Source organism: Balaenoptera borealis (assembly GCF_965194805.1).
Source record: "Balaenoptera borealis genome assembly, chromosome: 4".
NCBI lineage: Eukaryota > Metazoa > Chordata > Mammalia > Artiodactyla > Balaenopteridae > Balaenoptera > Balaenoptera borealis.
This window is the reverse complement of record NC_138861.1, coordinates 117,553,362-117,574,801: the sequence shown is the minus strand read 5'-3', so window position 1 is coordinate 117,574,801 and position 21,440 is coordinate 117,553,362. Positions and strand designations below refer to the sequence as shown.

Genomic DNA, 21,440 nt, shown 5'->3' with positions numbered 1-21,440 from the left:
CTCATTTATTATTAGACCAAAACCAGTGCATTCTCAAAAAAAAAAAAGGTATCAATGCCTTTGTCTCCTGTAATACTGTTTTCGGCTGCTTGATGCTTTAGGGACCAGTTACCATATTTAAATACTAAAATTTATGGCTTCACACATTTAAGATTCTAAAAAGTAGTGGGGAGAGTTTTTAGCCATTGTTATAAAAATATGATTTGGCATCTTCTAAACTCTATGGAAGTGATGGTTTTGTAGTTGGAAAAATAGTTATTCAAGGCCAAATAGCAATTCAAAGGTTTGAGCCCCAGTTGCAATTTCTATACCACACTTAATATACATAACATAAAATGTAAATCTCTAGACATTGAGCATATCAAGTGAACATCAAAATGTACCAGCAGACACCTTAAGCTTTAAAATGTAAAACATATGCTGAACAATACAGTACTGATAAATCATGGCTCTCTCTGGGAAAAGGAAAAAAAAAAACCAAAACAATAAGACTAATGGTCTGTTGCATACATAGTATTAACTGTTATTTCCTTTTAGATTTACTGCTACAGAAGCAGTAACCTATGTGGAAGCATAAGTAGGATGAGTACTAACAGACCTCATGTCCCCAAGTTTATCAATTATTCGATGCTGTTCAGCTTGGTTAAGCACTTTATAAGTTATAAGAGAATAATTCAAACAACCTCATAGGCTACTTTAATGTTAGGTTTTTCCCTTTCACTTTACAAATTTTTTAATATGTTATCTACATATTCATGTGGTAAGGCACAAGGAGAAACTATGAATATGAAAGAAATATTAGACTTTGGAATGATGTAAACATAAACACACAAACAGCCAAACAGATTGGAAGATTCAAAAATATAATAAAGGCAAGAAATCCACACTGGGCTATTAGCATCTCTAATGCTAAATCACTGAGTAACTAAAAAAAAAAAAAAAAAAAAATTTCAATATACGTAACAGTAACATCCAGATAATAACAACTGATTCAAGTGCTGAAATATTTATCTGTTAATTCTATAAGATAAGGGAATGAAAGCTGTCATAGAAATAAAAGAACTATAAGCCTTCTCTAATGATAGCCCATATGAATTCACAGCAAGCAACAATCAACAAACAAAAATGCTGATCGTATTAGAGATTCAGGCACATCTACTGTTCGATCCTTCTACAAACTCTGTATAACCTTAAACAAGTAACTTAAGTACTATTGGGTCTCAGTTTCCAAATTTGTAAAATAGTGGGTTAAAGTAGATGATTTCTTCCAGTTCTAAACATCTGACTCTACAATTTATATCAAAAAATAAAACTTAAAATGTACTCATCTTAAATATTTAAATAAAAAGGAAGGCAAATTTTAATCTGAAGGGTAAACCAAGATTTTTGTTTTTTTTCTTCAATGTGTGCTGAATCTTAAAAGAAAAAGTTTGCTTTTATTTTCATTCCATTCCAACTTAGTGAAATAGAATTTCAGGTTTGTCAGGTACACACATGACGGCCTACCCAAAAGCATGAAGTTTGGCAAAGTGTTTTGATATCCTAGTAAGTAGAGTGGTGATCGTGTGCTCCTAGAACCAAAAGCTATCATGCTGCTTTGAGAAATGATTGAGCCTGGGATTTTCCCAAAACCTGCTTTACCAAAAAAGGTTCTCAGAGCACAGACCATCATGATCTCCAATCTACCAAGGTTCAAGACATACACATGGATTCAAAGTCACAGATACTTGTTAAACAACCCCATGTTTTTTAGATTAGTATATTTTTAATTAGGAGGTGGGAGCTGAGTTTCATGGAAGTTACCCATGCTTTCATCCATTTTTTAAAATCTTATTATTCCAATGTTAAAATTCTTCATGTCTTAATATTTCATCAAACACAGTTAACATAGGGTTAAAAAAACACGACTATATAATCATATCAGCCTTGCTATTCCATTAAAACTCATTTGTTTTTACAAATACATCTCCAAATAAATTTTGACTTTTAAACCTAATCCTACTTGTTACCCTAATTTATTTCTGCTTTTCCTTACTCCAGTCAAATGAACATCCTCTGTAAATAGTCTTTTAATTTCTAACTGTTTTTACTCTTATGAGGTCTTCAACTTTTATGAAAGAAATATTTATTCTACATCTGCCAAGCATCCTTTCTTTACTGCTTCAAAGACCTATTTGAAGAAATGTTCTCATGCATTATGAAGTTTCATCCATCTGAGGAGCATTTTACTACAGAAAAGAAGCAATATGAAATGAACTTTCCTGTTAGATTATTAAAATAAATATGAATTTCTACTTAGAGATTTCCTCTAAATCCTCAAGTCTAGTAAAAGCATGTGCAAGTATATTACTAGACCGACTTTGAGAATTATATATTTCCCCCTCCCTTTTCATCTCTTCATCTTTCTGTGTTGCATTCTGAGATAATCTACAGCTTTTAAATGATTTTGTAGCACATTAATTGGTTCTCTATCCTTATGACATTCTTCTGCTATGGAGGTATCAAAATTAGTATTTCACTTAGGGTAAAATCTCTCTGGTGTTTTATGAAATTTGAGTGTTCATGGGGAAGGAATAGTTAGACAGTTGTGCCATCTTGAGTCAATCTCAATAAACTCAATTATATCACTAATAATGATCATTTAATGTCAAGTCTTACAAGTCACTTACAGGATTGATTTTAAATGTAAACATTCCAAGCATAGCTTTGAGAACAATGATTCCCAAACTATTTTAAATAATGACTAATAAATACTTACCAGGGAAAGCATCAAAGGTAATTCTGTCTCCAGGAACAGACCCATTAGGAGGTGCCAAGATTTCAACTTTCTCTGGTGAACTAGCACACATCACCATTGCCTGAGATACTACTCCCCTCATCTTTGCAGGTTTCAGGTTACAAAGTAAAATCACCATCCGATTTTGCATCTGTGTGAAATATAAATTGATGATTAAAGATGTCTAGAGATTTAGAATAATCTTATCTAGAATATATTAAGGTACATCTAATATGCTAAATATCAAATGTCCTATTTTTGTGGCTGTTTTTATCCTTATCTGTGTCTAAAATCTTTTATGTTATTAAGAAGTCTTATATCAACATGAAAAAAAATTCTACAAATTGACAATCCATTAGAGATCAAACAGCAGAGGCAATAATATGTCACTTAAATATAAATAAAGAAATGGCTGAGTGAAACAGATTTGGTTTTGAATTTAATCTGTCATGTACTAGCAATGAGGCTGTATAAAGTTGATCTCCCTGTTTCCTCACAAAAGGAGGGAAATGATATTAAAGACTTGTCACAAGGATTAAATCATAACATGTATATAAAGCATTTAGCTTAGCATTAGCACTAAAATAAATGCACATATTTTCTCCTATATGTTTGATCATTTCCAATACTATGCAAGGTTCATTTCCTAAATTAAAAAATACTGATCATTTAACAATTCAAGCATTATGCACACTACAATGAACAATTATGGCTATTTCTATAATTTGTTAAAGAAGTACATAAATATTTCTTTAAACTTCAAATTTACTCCCAAATTCTATGATTAAAAAAAAATTAGCCTAAGGCTCAAATTTAAAAGGCCCCCTTTTTGGAGGTCTTCATGAATTCTTATTCTCTTCAAACAAATAACTGTAAAATGCCACATATATGGGAACTTCAAAAAAAAAGTTATAGCAAATATGTATAAGAAAAACAACAGGGTTAGCTAGATGCAATCTGTTAAGAATCAGATGAGAGCTGTGGACCTTTACCGTAGAAAAATAAACAAATGTACAAAATTTGGTATGCAGTTTTGGGGAGCTAAGTGCTGTTACTTTATAGACTGCTTACCAGTACTGACTTGTTGGGTTAGATACAGATGTGTATATAAATAGCTTTGGTCATGGCTGTGAATGATAGCTTTTGGAAGAGAAGAAAAAGTCTAACTTATGAGAACAAAAAAGTTGAAGCTCCAATGAGGAGGAGTTTTTCCAATTTGAGCTGGCTCAAGATCAGTTGGTTCTTTTCTCCAGGGCTCCTTATGAACCTAACTTCCTAAGTAGTTATAAAGGAGCCCTGGTCCTATACAAAACGAATGTTAAAAAGAAAAAGCACACACATGTGCCAAGTCTATCTTTTTTTCACAGATAAGAGAAATTTCTTCACTGATCTCCTTAATTCAATCTTTCTCCCCTCCACAAAGCAACCGGATGATACTACTAATATGTGAGACAGAGCATATTACCCCTTAGCTCAAAAATCCTCCAATGGCTTTCATCTCACTCAGAACAAAAGCCCAAGTTTTTACAATGATCTCTAACACCCTATATCATTTGGCATCTTTATCTCTGATTTCATCTCCCGTGACATTTCCCCTTATTTAGTCTGCTACAGTGACACTGGCCTCCTGCTGTTCTTTGAACATCCCAGGTATACTTCTGATTCAGGGCTGCCTGAAAATGCTTTCCCACCAGACAGAATGACTTGCTTTCTTCATTTTCTTAGACCTTTACTTAAATATCACTTTCTTTGGTCTTCCATGGCCACTTTATATAAATGACAACATCTTCCTAGCCTCAATACTTCCTAGATTCTTTCCCTACTTTATTTTTCTCCTGATATCTATCACTATTTAACACACTACATATTATGATTTTCTGACTCCCTCATAGGGATACGAGCTTCACAAAGGGAGGGCTTTTGGTTTTTTTAAGCAAATCTATCTATCTATCTATCTTTCTATTTTAATTCACTTGCCTAGAATAGTTCCTGGCACAGTGTAGGTACTCAATAAATATTAGCATCTAGAAATAGGAATGAATAAATGTAGGAATTTATGCAGGTTCACAAAGCCAATAAGCAACAAAGTTGGCAAAGGACTGAGAGGGAGAACTATTTTAATGTTGAAGTCTATGGTCTCTGCAATGTCTCAAGCACTATGGGGCAGAGGAAATAGGTAAATGATGCAAATTACTAAAGAAGATGTCTAGAAACAGCAAATTAAAAACTATTACTGTCTTTGATTCGTTCCACGGTCATTGGAAATATAGATACATTTAAATATCTAAATAATAAAATACATAACATCAAATTTTTAATGAATAAAGGAATACCATTAAAAATTGCACATTCAATCTTCATGATCCCCTCTCCTCTTTCCTCTTCAGGTATGAAAATATTTCTTGAGTTATAAAGAAATAAAACTTGCTTTCTTAATTTTAGATTGGTGCTTTCTGAGTTATATAACAATGATTTTAAAAATCAAGGAATAAAATTCCATGATGGAACAATGATGTTAAATACCAAACTAAAAACATTTTTAAAAATTGAGAAAAAAATAACATATTTCTTCTACGTTCATGAATTTGATCTTAATTTACAGATCTTTTGCAAGTTTTTGGTAGTTTTATGCACTTTTTGGTGGAATTCATTACATTCAAACCAATCAACTGAATTAATCAATACTGGCTCATGTTGTGCAGTATGATACAAAATTACATGAAAAAACATTAAGAAAGAGGGAATGAAGGTGAAATGTATATGTAGAAATAATTTTAGCTATACAGATTACCTGTTCAAGAGGAACATGATTCACCAGGCCACTGACAACTGTTCTTAAGACTGTTTCTCCAACATCTACCTCTTCTACATACAAAGAATCTGCATCAGGGTGTTTTCTGGCAGTGATGATACAACCAATTCGAAGATCTAGACAGGATACATCAATAGGCTTAGAGTCAGCACTTCCTCCTGCTGGCTGTTGTTTTTTCTCCTTTTTCTCTCCTAAAAATATTTACAAATGGATAAACATCAGAAGTAAAAATACACTATGAAAATCTCTATAGCATTGATGCTGATGAGCTTAAAAGAAAAAAAAAATGAGTGTTTATCTCCTATCTTCATTTAAATTACAAAGGAAAGAATTATTCATGTCACAATATTTGAACCCTTTTTAAGCTATTTCCCTGTTGAATTAACTGTCTATATCTCTAGTTAAAGACATAGAGTAGGTGTTGGTAATCTATAGCTCAAGGGCAAATCCAGCCCACTGCCTGTCAAAAAGTTTTATTAGAACAAAATCATGTTCATTAATTTACACGTTGTCTATGGATACTTTGGTACTACGGCAGAGTGGAGTAGTTGTAACAGAGACTTTATGGCCAGCAAATAACCTTTTAAAGAGAAAATTTGCCTTTCCCTGAAACAGAAGTGTAGAAAACCCTTTAAGATTTGATTTACTGTGACTCTAGAGAGTCACATTTTATTCTGATTATGTTTATAAAATTCTACTTTTATTTAAATGCTGATAATATAACTTTTATTAGCGTAAGATTACTTTAGCCATTGAGTCAAAATGCAACCTGTATAGAGTTCATATTCCTAAAGTTTACATTTAGCCTCTCTGGCAGAAAAAAAAATGTAAAACAAAACAAAAACTTATTTACCTCCCAATCTGTAGAGATTAAGTTATTATGGCTTGAAAACATTGTTTCTTAACTATTTCTTTGTTTTATATTTGAACAAATATTTACTCAGATCTAAGGCACTGAAAAAAGTAAGATGAGTGGCCCATGCTAGCCAAGCACTAAAAATCTCTTTTAAGAAAGTCAGATGTATACGGTGAACATGTGATAAATATTACATACACAAAGAAATATAGAAGCACAGAGAAGAATAATTCTGCCTGGAGTAGGAATAGATGATTTTGTGTAAAAAACATTCACAGTTTACACAAAGATAGTTTATAAAAGAGGAGGCAGAGCTAGTTTAAAATAATGGACAATTCTTACTTTCATTAGCAAATTTTTTAAAAATACCATTTTCCATGTAACATATTAGCAAAGATTTTTTTAAAGAGTAAAAGCCCAAATGATATAGAAATATATATATAAAATTACTACAAAAATCTTAGTAGTTATCTTTGAGTGATAAACTATATATTTATTTTAAAATACTACATACATACTACTATAACAGCACAATATAGCTATTTTCATATATATTTTTAAACTTTACTCTCTAGGCATTTGAAATACCTTTATCAGGAATTCACATTCCAGAGGTGATTGCAAATATCAAAATCTATACCAAGAACTTTGTTAGTCATCATTAGGGATTTTAGAAATGTTTCATTAACAAATGAGTGATGCTTATAAGTGACAGTATAGAAAGACTGTATGGGTGCCACAACCCTTGTGTAAGCAGAATTTTGGAATCTGGCAATCTTAGCAGCCAAACACCAATGGAACAGCCTTCTAATCCAGCACTGTCCAATACAGTAGCTGCCAACCCCATAGAGCTATTTACATTTAAATTTAAAATAATTAAAAATTCAGTTCTTTAGTCATACTAGACACATTTCAAATGTTTAATAGCTGCATGTGGCTATTGTCTACTGTGTTGGATGATGCAGCTATACAGAACAGGAAGTTCTATTGAACAGAGGCATTCTAGACCTAGATCTCCATTTGGTTTTGAGTGCTCCCTCCTCCTCCAAAGGAAGACTTTGTTGTCTCATTTGACTAGAAGGCTGACTGACCCCGCAGCCACAGTAACGCATCCTCTTTGAGGATGGACTTCACCAAACTTATAAGAACAGGCTGCATGACTGTTTTGTGCCTACTTAATAAAATTCATAAAGTGAAAGAATTAGTCTGAACTGCTTTCTTTGTAACCATACCACCTAGTGGTGAAGTTATGTAGGAGAGGATGTACAGCCCCTAACGACTTCTAACAGAGGCTACTGATGCTTACCAAAAGGAACTGAGAAGTGCTAAAATGGCTTAGGTTAGCTCACAGATCCCTGAGCCATTTTATATTTTCCAAAAAAATTTTAACTGAGTTTAAATACTATGAGAGGCATGTATAATGAATTATAAAAGCACATTTTTAGACATGCCTGGGGAAATGAAGTCCAGAAAGGAATAAAGGAAAGTTAAATAAAAAAGGAGTCAGATTTATGATTAGAAAAATAGCTTTAGCAGCAATGGAAGGACAGACTAGAAAAAATGAGGCTTGAACATTAATTTAGATGAGCTCATGAGAACCTGAACTACCTGGTAGCACCTAACAAAATGGAGGAACAGAGCTGCGCTCCAGATACGTTGCGGTGGTAGGAATTACAGGCATACCTGACTTTATTGTGCTTCCCTTTATTGCACTTTGCAGATATTGCATTATTTACAAATTGAAGGTTTGTGGCAACCCTGCATCAAGCGTCTCTTGGCCCCATTCTCCCAACAGCATTTGCTCACTTCGTGTCTTTGTGTCACATTTTGGTAACCCTCACAGTATTTCAAACTTTTTCATTATTATTATATTTGTTATGGTGATCTGTGGCTGTGATCTTTGATGTCACTACTGTAATTGTTTGGGGGTACCACAAGCCATGTCCATATAAAATGCTGAACTTAATAAATGTTGTGTGTGTTCTGACTGTCCACCAACCAGCCAACCCATCTTTCTCCCTCTCCTCGGGCCTCCCTATTCCCTGAGACACAATATTGAAATTAAGCCAATTAATTACCCTACAATGGCCTCTAAGTGTACAAGTGAAAGGAAGAGTCACACATTCATCACGTTCAAAAGCTAGAAATGATTAAGCTTAGTGAGGAAGACATGTCGAAACCCAAGATAGGCCAAAAGCTGGATCTCTTCTGCCAAACAGCCAAGTTGTGAATGCAAAGAAGTTGAAGAAAACTAAAAGTGCTACTCCAGTGAAGACACGAATGATAAGAAGGCAAAACAGCCTTATTGCTAATATGGAGAAAGTTTTAGTGGCCTGGATAGAAGAGCACACCAGCCATAACATTCCCTTAAGCCAAAGCCTAACCCAGAGCACAGCCCTCTCTTCAATTCTGTAAAGGCTGAGAGAGATGAGAAATCTGCAAAAAGAAAAGTTTAAAGCTAGCAGTGCTTGGTTCATGAGCTTTAAGGAGAGAAGTTATCTCCATAACATAAAAATTCAAGGTGAAGCAGCAAGTGCTGATATAGAAGCTACAGCAAGTTATCCAGAAGATCTAGCTAAGACAATTAATGAAGTGGCTACACTAGACAACAAATTTTCAATGCAGATGAAACAGCCTTCTACTGGAGGAAGATGCCATCTAGGACTTTCATAGCAAGAGAGGAGAAGTCAATGCCTGGCTTCAAAGGACAAGCTGACTCTCTTGTTAGGGGCCAATGTAGCTGGTGACTTGAAGTTGAAGCCAATGCTCATTTACCATTCTGAAAATCCTAGGGCCTTTAAGAATGATGCTAAATCTAGTTTGTTTGTGCTCTATAAATGGAACAACAAAGCCTGGATGACAGTATGTCTGTTTACAACATGGTTTACAAAATATTTTAAGCCCACTGTTGAGACTTTCAGCTCACAAGAATGATTCCTTTCAAAATGTTACTGCTCACTGACAATGCACCTGGTCACCCAAGAGCTCTCATAAAGATGTACAATGAGATTAAGGTTGTTTTCACGCCTGTTAACACAACATCCATGCTATAGCCCATGGATCAAGGAGTTTGACTTTCAAGTCTTATTCTTTAAGAAATATATTTTTTAAAGCTATAGCTGCCATACATAGTGATTCCTCTGATGGATTTAAGCAAACTAAATTGAAAACTTTCTGGAAAGGATTCACCATTCTAGATGCCATTAAGAACATTTGTGATTCATGGAAAGAGGTCAAATGTCAACAGTAGCAGGAGTTTGGAAGAAGTTGATTCCAATCCTCATGTATAACTTGCGGGGTTCAAGATTTCAGTGGAGGAAGGAACTGCAGATGTGGTGGAAATAGCAAGAGAATTAGAATTGGAAGTGGAGCCTGAAGATGTGACTAAATTGCTGCAATCACATGATAAAATTTTAATGGATAAGGAGTTGCTTCTAATGGATGAGCAAGGAAAGTGGTTTCTTGATATGGAATCAACTCCTGGTGAAGATGCCGTGAAGACTGCTGAGGATAACAAAGGATTTAGAATATTACATAAACTTCGTTGATGAAGCAATGACAGGGTTTGAGAAGACTGACTCCAATTGGGAAAGAAATTCTACTGTGGGTAAAATGCTATCAAACAGCATATGTGCTACAGAGAAATAGTTTGTGAGAGGAAGATTCAATCAGTACAGCAAACTTCATTGTTGTCTTATTTTAAGAAACTGCCACAGCACCCCATCCTTCAGTAATCATGAGCCTGATCAGTCAGCAGCACTCAACATTGAGAAAAGACTCTCCCCCAGCAAAAAGATGATGACTTGCTGAAGGTTCAGATGATGGTTAGCATGTTTTAGCAATAAAGTATTTTTAATTAAGTTATATACATTATTTTTTTTAGACACACTGCTATTGAACATTTAACAGACTACAGTATAAACATAACTTTCATATGTACTAGGAAACCAAAGAATTCTTGTGACTTGCTTTCTTGTGATATTCGCTTTATTGAAGGGGCCTGGAACTGAACCTGCAATATCTCCGAGGTATGCTTGTATAGGCTTTGGTAGCCAATTAAATATGAAATTGAGGGACAGGGACAAGTTAAGGTTGACTCTAAGATTTCTACTCTAGTTGCCTAAGTGGACTGTGATATACTCTGCACTTCAGATCTTAATGGGTTCCTAAAACTTCAACACCCCCATGCTAGTTGAGAAATTCTGCTTTGACTGGAATATCCCTTTCCTATCTTCACAACTGGTTCTAAGCTAACTTTCTACCTGTGATTTCTCTGAAACTATCCCCTATATATACACCTAAATTCAGTCATACCAAACTACACATAGGCCTCTATACTTAATCTCTTTGTTTTTAGTTATGCTGGTCCCTCTACCTCAAATGCCACACTCTTATCCTGTCATCCTTTAGGGCCCAGATTCTATGTTCCATTATCCTATTGTTCCTGACTTTAGTTCATAAAAGTCTGAACTTTCTTCCTGACACCATTATTATTATCAAAAATGCTGACATCTGATAAACCAGTCAAGTGCCAAATAACTTCAACTGTTCAAAAATACCTTTCTTTTCAATTTTCTCTTTCATCTTCTTTTCTTCTTCTCCTCCTCCTCCTTTTATCTGCTCTTTGGCACCAGAAGATATGGCTGTTATTGGTATAGACTGTATCACATTTTCAGAAACCGCAGAATCAGCTTGCAGTGGAATACCAGATGGGAATGGTATCTGTTTTACTGAGAGAGAAAATGAAAATAATGTCATTTATATTAAACAACAAACAAATGGAAAACTGTGAATAACAAATATGAACTCTATTTTTTTTAATTGAAATATAGTTGTACAATATTATGTTACAGGTGTACAATATAGTGATTCACAATTTTTAAACATTATACTCCATTTATAGTTATTATAAAATACTGCCTATATTCCCCATGATGTATAATATATCCTTGTAGCTTATTTTATACACAATAGTTTGTACCTCTTAATCCCCAACTACTATATTGCCCCTCCCCCTTCCCCTCTCGAGTGGTAACCACTGGTTTGTTCTCTGTGTCAGCTTTTTTATTATATTCACTAGCTTGTTATAATTTTTAGATTCCTCCTATAAGTGATACACTATTTGCCTTTTTCTGTCTGAATTATTTCGCTCAGCATAATACCCTCTGAGTCCACCCATGTTGCTTCAAATGGCAAAATTTCACGCTTTTTTATGGCTGAGTAGTACTCCACTGTGTTTGTATGTATATACTACATCTTCTTTATCCATTCATCTGTTGATGGACATTTAAGTTGCTTCCATATCTTGGCAATCGTAAACAACGCTATGAACATTGGGGTGCATGTATCTTTTTGAATTAGTGTTTTTGGTTTTTTGGATATATAACTAGGAGTGGAACTGCTGGGTCATATGGTAGAACATGAACTCTTCTTAAAAAGGAAATTCAGTGTGTATGATTATCAAGTCTCGACTATCTGAGACTGTAGAAAGGCTGCCAAGAAATTAAGTTTATTTTAACCATAAAAGAATAAATGCATTATTCTCCTTCAATCACTAATGATTAAACTGAGAAAATTTTAGATAACAATGTAAGCTAATATTTATTATAAACTTACTATGTCCCAGACACTTTTCAAAATGCTTTATCTGAATTAACTCTTGTAATTCTCATAAATACCCTAAGCAGTAAGTTTTATTCATATCCACATTTACAGATGATCAACACGAGCCATACAGAAGTTAAGAAACTGGCCCATCACACACATAGTGAGAAAGGGAAATAAGAATTTATACCAGGTTGTCTGTCTCCAGAGATTACACCCCCTCATGGTTTGGCAAGATGGCATGTTTTTCACTCAGGTTTTCTCTTAAATAGAACAATCAACTGAAAAGATGTTTTAGTAACAATCATTTTTACATCAGAAGTAATGGAGAGACAGCAGCATTATTTGCCCATAATTCTGTTTCAAAAAACATTTTAAAGAAATAAAGAAAATTGCTCCAGCAATGTTAAAAACATACTCACTGCCTAGTAAACATGGAAGAATATAATCTTGTGAGGGATTTTGATGTGGCTTATATTCCAGCCAATATTCAAACCACTTTTCAGAGGTATTTTTACAAGTTCTTTGAAGGCTTCTTTTAGTAATATGAAACTCCATCTACCCCTATTTTATGTTTCACCAAGACAGAATTCAGTACTTTAATTCAAACTGTTTGTTTTAGCATTTTATTACGATCACAGTTTAAAAGTTTAATGTTTACAGGGCAATCTTCTAGAACTAGGAGAAATGAAAAGCAGTTTTACACTGCTAATATTTTAGCTGTTTATTTAATTCTGTACCTGTATTCCAAATCTCCTAATCTTGGAAAACATCAACTATTTTCCAGTGACAAATAATATTCTCTCCAGTTGATAGTTTTAAGCATACATTATTGGTTTTTTCCTCTTACTTTTATTTAGCTAGGGTAGAATGCACACTAGAGCATTCAGAATAACTTAGTGACAGAATAAATGTCAAAAGGGAGTAGTAAGACAGGGATTCACTACACCCGGGCCTCCTTAATTCACCCAGGAAGGATTTTCTACAATATAATCAAATGTTTTTCCATGTGGTACTTTGAAATTATAACAGAACTATTCTTACTATTAATGTCATTCTATAATAATGTGAATTTATCTAGAAACCTTTAAAATAGTTCAATAAAAATTTTCATTTTTTTTTTCAACATAATTGTTGGAATGATAATTATATGCTGGCTTGGGTAACTTAAAAATAGTATTTGGTTTCAGGCAAATGACTATACATCTCTAAGCTTCAATGTGTAAAACAAGGATAATTTGTATACATGTAATTTTAAGGATAAAATATATAATGTATATGAAGCACTTGGCACATAGTGCCTGGCATAAAGCAAAACTTAGTAAATGTTAACTAAATATTATTATGGCTTATTTTCAACAACTATATAGTGACATAGTTGATGATGATCAAGGGAATAGTGATGATCAAGTTTAATAGGGAATAGTGATGATCACAGTACAGAGATTAGAAGTACAGCTTTCTGAACTCCAGCTTTGACACTTTTTGCATGATCTTAGGCAAGACCATTTACTTGCATTTTCTAAGTCTATATTTTATCTTCAATATAAGAGGATAAATGCATGAATGCTTGAGTAACCAAGCATAAAACCTAACTTAATAAACAATATAATAATTATTATTATGAATAAAAACAACCTATTATTTCTGTAATTAATCACCTCCATTTTGAATTTCTGCCTTAATTAGCTCTTGTTTCAATTCTTCAATTTCTTTCTTCAATTTAGCATTTTCAACTCGAAGTTTCTTCTCTTCTCTCAAAGTTGCCTGCAAAACTGGGATCAAGAACAACCAGTTAAGATATAGTTATGTTTTCTAAAAGGTTTCTTATGGATACTACTTAAAAAAAGCATAGCCAGTATAAACAAAGCCAGTAACCAAATGTTTGGCCAGTTTCTTTATATCAGTTTAGTATTTATTAAAATAACATGATATTTAAAAGAGAGAGAGAAAAAGGGAAATAAATCTGTGAAGTAATAACAACATAAAAGGTTTTGTTTATCAATCATTTTCCTAGCTTTTATAAAAATTCTTATGAACCTGGCTCAGAGTGTCAGTAACAGGTTAACTGTAAGAAAGAGAGACAAATATTAGACATATTAAACTTTTAAAAAAGTCTAAGATCTAATAATGATAACCAAACAATAAAAAAGTATTCTCATTTCTTCCTTTTTAGTGATTACCTTGTAAAAGGAACTGAATAATCTTTTACTCCTAATGTCTCAAAAGTTAAGCTGGTCAAACATTTAATGAATGAAATAACTTCAAAGATTTGCTCAACACATAATATGTGTGTTCAAGGTCAGCAATAGGGTATACAAAAATATAAAAGAAAAACAGTGATTCTCGGTGGGGTTGGTACTGCTCCCAAGGTGGGATTTTGAAAATCTGTGGAAGTATTTTTTGTTGTCACAAATAAAGGGAGTCATTACTGGCATTTGTTAGGCAGGGGTCAGGGATGCCAGATGTCCTGCAATATGCTAGATATTCCTGTAAAATGAAGAACCGTCTTACGTTCTGCAGGATTTTGCAGTGACCCACTGTACATTTGTATAAGTGAAAATCCTGTTAATTATTTGAGCCTAGATCCTAATTACTTTTTATATATAAACATTCTTAAACATTTTCATTATACTCTGAATTTTCTAGGAATCAAGTACCATGTAAATCAAGAGTAGACTGTACTTTATTTTGTTCAAGAGCTTTACATAAAGAATCATTCATCATTCTGAGTAAATCAAAAACATGACTGAAAACTGCTTTTGGTATCTGAGTTGCCTATACCAAGGCACACTACTGTATCAATCTATATTATACCTGTTGCATTTTTGGTGATACCACGTATGTGAACCATGTAGCATGTGACCCTCTCATATGTCAGGCAGTATAGTCCTGCCTGAGTATTTACTTACTGAAATACACATTTTTATTATTACTACTATTCACAAATTACTTCCTTTTTAATTCTCCTCTATATTACATATATCTCTAATCTCTTCATCTTACTAATGAAAAGAAATATTAAGAATTTTTAAAAATAAGAAAAATCCTTTTAAAATTCTAAGAAAAACAATAACAATGTTTATAAAACATTATAAAAATAATTAAAACAGTATTTAAAATTAAGAAAAAAATTGATAATGGGAAAAACTTTTAGAGAATGAATGTAGGATTCTATAAGCCATTCAGTTTTATGCAGCAAAGAAAAGCATTTATTTCTATAAGTGATGGCAAAGATTCTGGAATTTTCATAACATTAACATTGGCTATTGAGAAATAAAATATACTTAAACAAAACAGAAAACAACCTAAATTTTAAAAGCAAAAATTCAGATTTGATATTTTTTGTATGCATCATAGCAATTTCCAGGTAAAACTTAAGCACTGGAAAAAATGTAAAAATCATTTCAGAAAATACCCTAGCAGAGAGTAATGTGAAAGTATACATTTTCTTCTATACAAGGTTAGAGGAGATATTTGAGTTCATATTTGACTCCACTCAATTTTCTTCATATTTAATCTCTAATTCTATACCAACTTAAGTATTTTATCAGTCTTGAAATAATACGTTGTTTTCTCTAAATATCACATATTCACTATACACCAATTCTAACTTGTCTTAATCCTACATTATTTCACTCATAATTGTAATATTAAAGGAATATAGAAGTCATCATCAAGTTTGTGAAATAATAATATATGTGGTAAACATTTTTTTTTTGCTCTGTCAATATATGAATTCATTTTAAGTTATCTCCCTAGAAAATTTAAATTTTCTAATTTTCTTACTTGCTTTCTCCTTAAGAAGAGCAACCTGCTGCTTAAGATATTCAATTATTTGATCTGCCTCGGCACCCTTCTGTTCCAGTCTCTTGAGAACAGCATCACTGGCTGCCATTTTTGCCAAGAAACAGCAGAAAATCCTAAGTGAAAAAATGAAAGTGATACATTATACTGTAGAATGAATAAATTTATTGTACAGGACACCATGCACAAGCAGTCTGAGATGAAAAACATTTTCTACTGTAACAGAAAAATGTTAGAAAAATACTTTTCCTCTGAAGAGCAACAAACCAAACAAGAGGCAGAAATGTTAACAGATTAATTCCTCATTCTGTTTGGAAAAGAAAATCAATTTTTTCCTAAAAGCATGAAAACATGCTATTTAATCATATTTTAGGTTGGAAAGTTTTAAAGAAAGCTTTAAAATACTGCAGAATACTATGACAAGATAGAAACACTAAGGGACAGACTAACAACAACCTTAACTAAGGGATAACTGAGTACCACACCTGAGTTCCAAAGTAAAGACAATTGCTGAATTCCTTCTTTATATGTTTCCTTCGTATATTGGATATTTCTACTGTTTATTTAATTATGTACAAACTTATGTGTAAGGAAGAACATGTAAACTAGAAAGGCAAATATTAAAAGAAAATGATCGACAATTAGGAAAACACCAATATTAAACATATACCTACTCAGAAATAGTATCAGTATATATATACTGTATCCTTTGTAAAAAAAATTGAATTAGAATTTTAACTGTATAATAATGTATAGAAATTAGAAAACATCAATATGCAGAAAAATGCATATATAAGCAAAATTCTGAGATTAATTCATTATGTTAAAGTTCTAACTGCCAAATGTTAAGACAAATAGTCACACTCAGAAGAGAGGGTTAATCATTAACAATACTATGAACTGCTCTTTGCCCCTAATTTAACATCAATTTATAATCCAAAGTATGCCACAAGCATTGCTGAAATAATTCTAATTTTAAATAAATGAGGCACACTCAATAAATGGTGAAATTTTTTGATAAAATAATTGGCTAGTAGTGGACAAGATTGCTTTAAAATTTTAAATTATTAGGCAATAACCATCCTATATAAAGAACATTCTGAGATGTTTACTTTTCTTATAAAAAGAAAACCAACCCCAAAAAACTTTATGCTAAAGTTGACAATTTATGATATGGAAGCAATTTTAAAAACCCTATAAAAATAAAATTGCTAGTAATGAAGAAAATATAAATGGGGTGGTGGTGGTTAACCTGGAAAAGTCACAATAAACTCTTCCATGGACTATTATTTAATAGTTTAGAAAATGCAGAGGAAAAAAAGTTACAAAAATGAAAATGAAGATATAACCTTTTAAATTCTGCCAATTTTTACCAAAAGTGAATACAGAATACCCTGTTGTTCCTCAAATGTCTGCAAAGCCAGAATCTTAGAGAAAACAATGTTAGTAACAGAGAAATGTTAGTGGAAAACACATCCACATATGTAAGCCATGAACTCTTAAAATAGAGAATAGAGAAGGATCCTACGCAACCATTTTTACTTTTTTAAGGAACCTCCATATTGTTCTCCACAGTGGCTGTATCAATCTACATTCCCACCAACAGTGCAAGAGGGTTCCCTTTTCTCCACACCCTCTCCAGCATTTGTTATTTGTACACTTTCAGATGATGCCCATTCTAACTGGTGTGAGGTGATACCTCATTGCAGTTTTGATTTGCATTTCTCTAATAATTAGTGATGTTGAGCAGCTTTTCATGTGCTTCTTGGCCATCTGTATGTCTTCTTTGGAGAAAGGTCTATTTAAGTCTTCTGCCCATTTCTGGATGGGGTTGTTTTTTTAATATTGAGCTGCATGAGCTGTTTATATATTTTGGAGATTAATCCTTTGTCCGTTGATTTGTTTGCAAATATTTTCTCCCATTCTGACGGTTGTCTTTTTGTCTTGTTTATGGTTTCCTTTGCTGTGCAAAAGCTTTGAAGTTTCATTAGGTCCCATTTGTTTATTTTTATTTCCATTTCTTTAGGAGGTGAATCAAAAAAGATCTTGCTGTGATTTATGTCAAAGAGTGTTCTTCCTATGTTTTCCTCTAAGAGTTTTATAGTGTCCGGTCTTACATTTAGGTCTCGAATCCATTTTGAGTTTATTTTTGTGTATGGTGTTAGGGAGTGTTCTAATTTCATTCTTTTACATGTGGCTGTCCAGTTTTCCCAGCACCACGTAGTGAATAGACCGTCTTTTCTCCATTGTATATCCTTGCCTCCTTTGTCATAGATTAGTTGACCATAGGTGCGTGGCTTTATCTCTGGGCTTTCTATCTTGTTCCATTGATCTATGTTTCTGTTTTTATGCCACTACCATATTGTCTTGATTACTGTAGCTTTGTAGTATAGTCTGAAGTCAGGGAGCCTGATTCCTCCAGCTCCGTTTTTTTCCCTCAAGACTGCTTTGGCTATTCGGGGTCTTTTGTGTCGCCATATAAATTTTAAGATTTTTTGTTCTAGTTTCGTAAAAAATGCCACTGGTAATTTGATAGGGATTGCATTGAATCTGTAGATTGCTTTGGGTAGTATAGTCATTTTCACAATATTGATTCTTCCAATCCAAGAACATGCTATATCTCTCCACCTGTTGGCATCATCTTTAATTTTTCATCAGTGTCTTATAGTTTTCTGCATACAGGTCTTTTGTCTCCCTAGGTAGGTTTATTCCTAGGTATTTTACTCTTTTTGTTGCAATGGTAAATGGGAGTGTTTCCTTAATTTCTCTTTCAGATTTTTCATCATTAGTGTATAGGAATGCAAGTCATTTGTTTCTATGTAGTTTTTTATTTCTTCTTTGCTTTCTTCAGTGACCTCTTGGTTATTTAGTAGCGCACTGTTTAACCTCCATGCATTTATGTTTTTTACAGTTTTTTTCCTGTAATTGATTTCCAATCTCACAGTGTTGCGGGCAGTAAAGATGCTTGATACGATTTCAATTTTCTTAAATTTTCCAAGGCTTCATTTGTGACCCAAGATATGATCTTTCCTGGAGAATATTCCATGTGCACTTGAGAAGAAAGTGTAACCTGCCACTTTTGGGTGGAATGTTCTACAAATATCAATTAGACCTATCTGGTCTATTATGTCACTTAAAGCTTGTGTTTCCTTATTTATTTTCTGTTTGGATGATATATCCATTGGTGTAAGTGGGGTGTTAAAAGTCCCCTACTATTATTGTGTTACTGTCGATTTCTGTTTTCATGGTTGTTAGCATTTGTCTTATGTATTGAGGTGTTCATATGTTGGGTGCATAAACATTTATAGTTATATCTTCTTCTTGGATTAATCCTTTGATCATTATGTAGTGTCCCTCCTTATTGCTTGTAACAGTCTTTATTTCAAAGTCTATTTTACCTGATATGAGTATTGCTACTCCAGCTTTCTTTAGATTTCCATCTGCATCGAATATCTTTTTCCATCCCTTCACTTTGTCTGTATGTGTCCCTAGGTCTGAAGTGGGTCTCTTGTAGACAGCATATATATGGGTCTTGTTTTTGTATCCATTCAGCCAGTCTGTGTCTTTTGGTTGGGGCATCTAATCCATTTACATTCAAGGTTATTATCAATATGTATGTTCCTATTACCATTTTCTTAATTGTTTTGGGTTTGTTTTTGTGGGTCTTTTTCTTCTCTTGTGTTTCCTGCTGCGAGTTGTTTCTTTAGCATTTGTTGTAAAGCTGGTTTAGTGGTGCCGAATTCTCTTAGCTTTTGCTTGTCTGAAAAACTTTTGACTTCTCCATCGAATGTGAATGAGATCCTTGCTGGGTAATCTTGGTTGTAGGTTTTTCTCTTTCATCACTTTAAGTACATCCTGCCAGTCCGTTTTGGCCTGCAGAGTTCTGCTGAAAAATTAGCTGATAACCTTACAGGGGTTCCTTTGTATGTTATTTTTTGTTTTTCCCTTGCTGCTTTTAATATTTTTTCTTTGAATTTAATTTTTGTTAGTTTGATTAATATGTGTCTTGGTGTGTTTTTCCTAGGGTTTATCCTGTATGGGACTCTCTGTGCTTCCTGGACTTGGGTGACTATTTCCTTTCCCATGTTAGGGAAGTTTTCAACTATAATCTCTTCAAATATTTTCTCAGACCCTTTCTTTTTCTCTTCTGCTGGAACCCCTGTAATTCGAATGTGGTGTGTTTACTGTTGTCCCAGAGGTCTCTGAGATTATCTTCTTTTCATTCTTTTTTGTTTATTCTGCTCCTCAGCAGTTATTTCCACCATTTTGTCTTCCAGCTCACTTATTCGTTATTCTGCCTCAGTTATTCTGATATTGATTCCTTCTAGTGTATTTTTCATTTCAGTTATTGTGTTCATTCTCTCTGTTTGCTCCTTAGTTCTTCTAGATCTTTGCTAAACATTTCTTTTGTTTTCTCAATCCGTGCCGCCATTCTATTTCCAAGATTCTGGATCTTCTTTACTATCATTACTCTGAATTCTTTTTCAGGTAGATTGCCTGTTTCCTCTTCATTTATTTGGTCTTCTGTAGGTTTTTACCTTGCTCCTTCATCTGTGAGATATTTTTTGTCATCTCATCTTTTTTGTTGTTGTTTAATAAGTGGGATTGTGTTCCTGTCTTACTGGTTGTTTGGCCTGAGACTTCTAATAGTGGGGTTTTTAGGCTATTGGGCAGAGCTGGGTCTTGGTGCTGAGATGAGGAATTCTGTGAGACCTCACTCCAACGAATATTCCCTGTGGTCTGAGGTTCTCTGTTAGTCCAGTGGTTCGGACTCAGAGCTCCCACCTCAGGAGCTTCAGCCCAACCCCGGGCTCATGAACCAAGATCTTGCAAGCCGCCTGGGGTGGCAGAAAAAAACAAACAAACAAAAAACACAACAATAACAAAGTAAAAAATAAAATTAGACTAGGAAACTAACAGATACGTTAGGAAGAATATAAAAATAAAAATATAGGTGAATCAATAACTGGAAGGTATATCGGTATCACAATAGTAAAAAAGAGGGAAAAGAAAAAAAATAAATACAGGGGGCAAAGGCCTTGGCTGTGGATGGTGAGGCCTATGCAAGGGTGAGGTTTGGGTGGTAGGTGGGGCCAATGCTCAGGACCCACAGGGCTGGAAAAGGCTCTGGGGGCTGTGGGGGTGGGGCTTAGGCTCAAGGAACAGAAGGGGCCCAGGGTGCCCCCCATTCCTGGTCTCAAGAGAGCAGGGGACCTCACCTGGGAGCCCAGCAGGCTTCCTGGGCTCGAGTGAGCAGGGAAAATGCCCTCCTCTCCTTTCCTGCTCCTCCAGTCTGGGAGGGCCCCTCCCACCTGCCTCTCCTGATCTCCCTGGCCTCCCTCCTATGCCCCCAAGGACCCACGTGGCCTGGATGGAGGTTTGGAGGGCAGGGGATTGGCCTGGGAGCTCAGCAGGCTCCCCGTGTCCGAGTGGATGGGGCAATCGCCCTCCACTCCTCCCGGAGGGCCCCTCCCACCTGCCTCTCCTGATCTCTCCGGCCTCAGGGGTGCCGATTCTGTCTGGTCTCCAGTTCTCCTCCCCTCTCAGTCCCCTTACATCCTACCAGTTCACTTTGGGATTCCTCC

The 21,440-nt window shown here is 34.2% G+C and overlaps 1 protein-coding gene across 3 annotated transcripts in view; it reads right to left on the bottom strand.

The window, feature by feature from the left end:
- Nucleotides 1-21,440, bottom strand: part of AIMP1 (aminoacyl tRNA synthetase complex interacting multifunctional protein 1) — a 34,234-nt gene that overhangs the window by 6,540 nt on the left and 6,254 nt on the right. For all 3 annotated transcript variants that reach the window (XM_082389144.1, XM_082389142.1, XM_082389143.1), the window contains 5 exons: nt 15,838-15,971; nt 13,710-13,823; nt 11,004-11,174; nt 5,568-5,779; nt 2,759-2,927 (listed from right to left, as the gene is read on the bottom strand). In XM_082389144.1, coding sequence (XP_082245270.1) covers nt 2,759-2,927; nt 5,568-5,779; nt 11,004-11,174; nt 13,710-13,823; nt 15,838-15,971 — 800 coding nt within the window. Of the gene's footprint in view, nt 1-2,758; nt 2,928-5,567; nt 5,780-11,003; nt 11,175-13,709; nt 13,824-15,837; nt 15,972-21,440 lie in introns of those variants that run through there.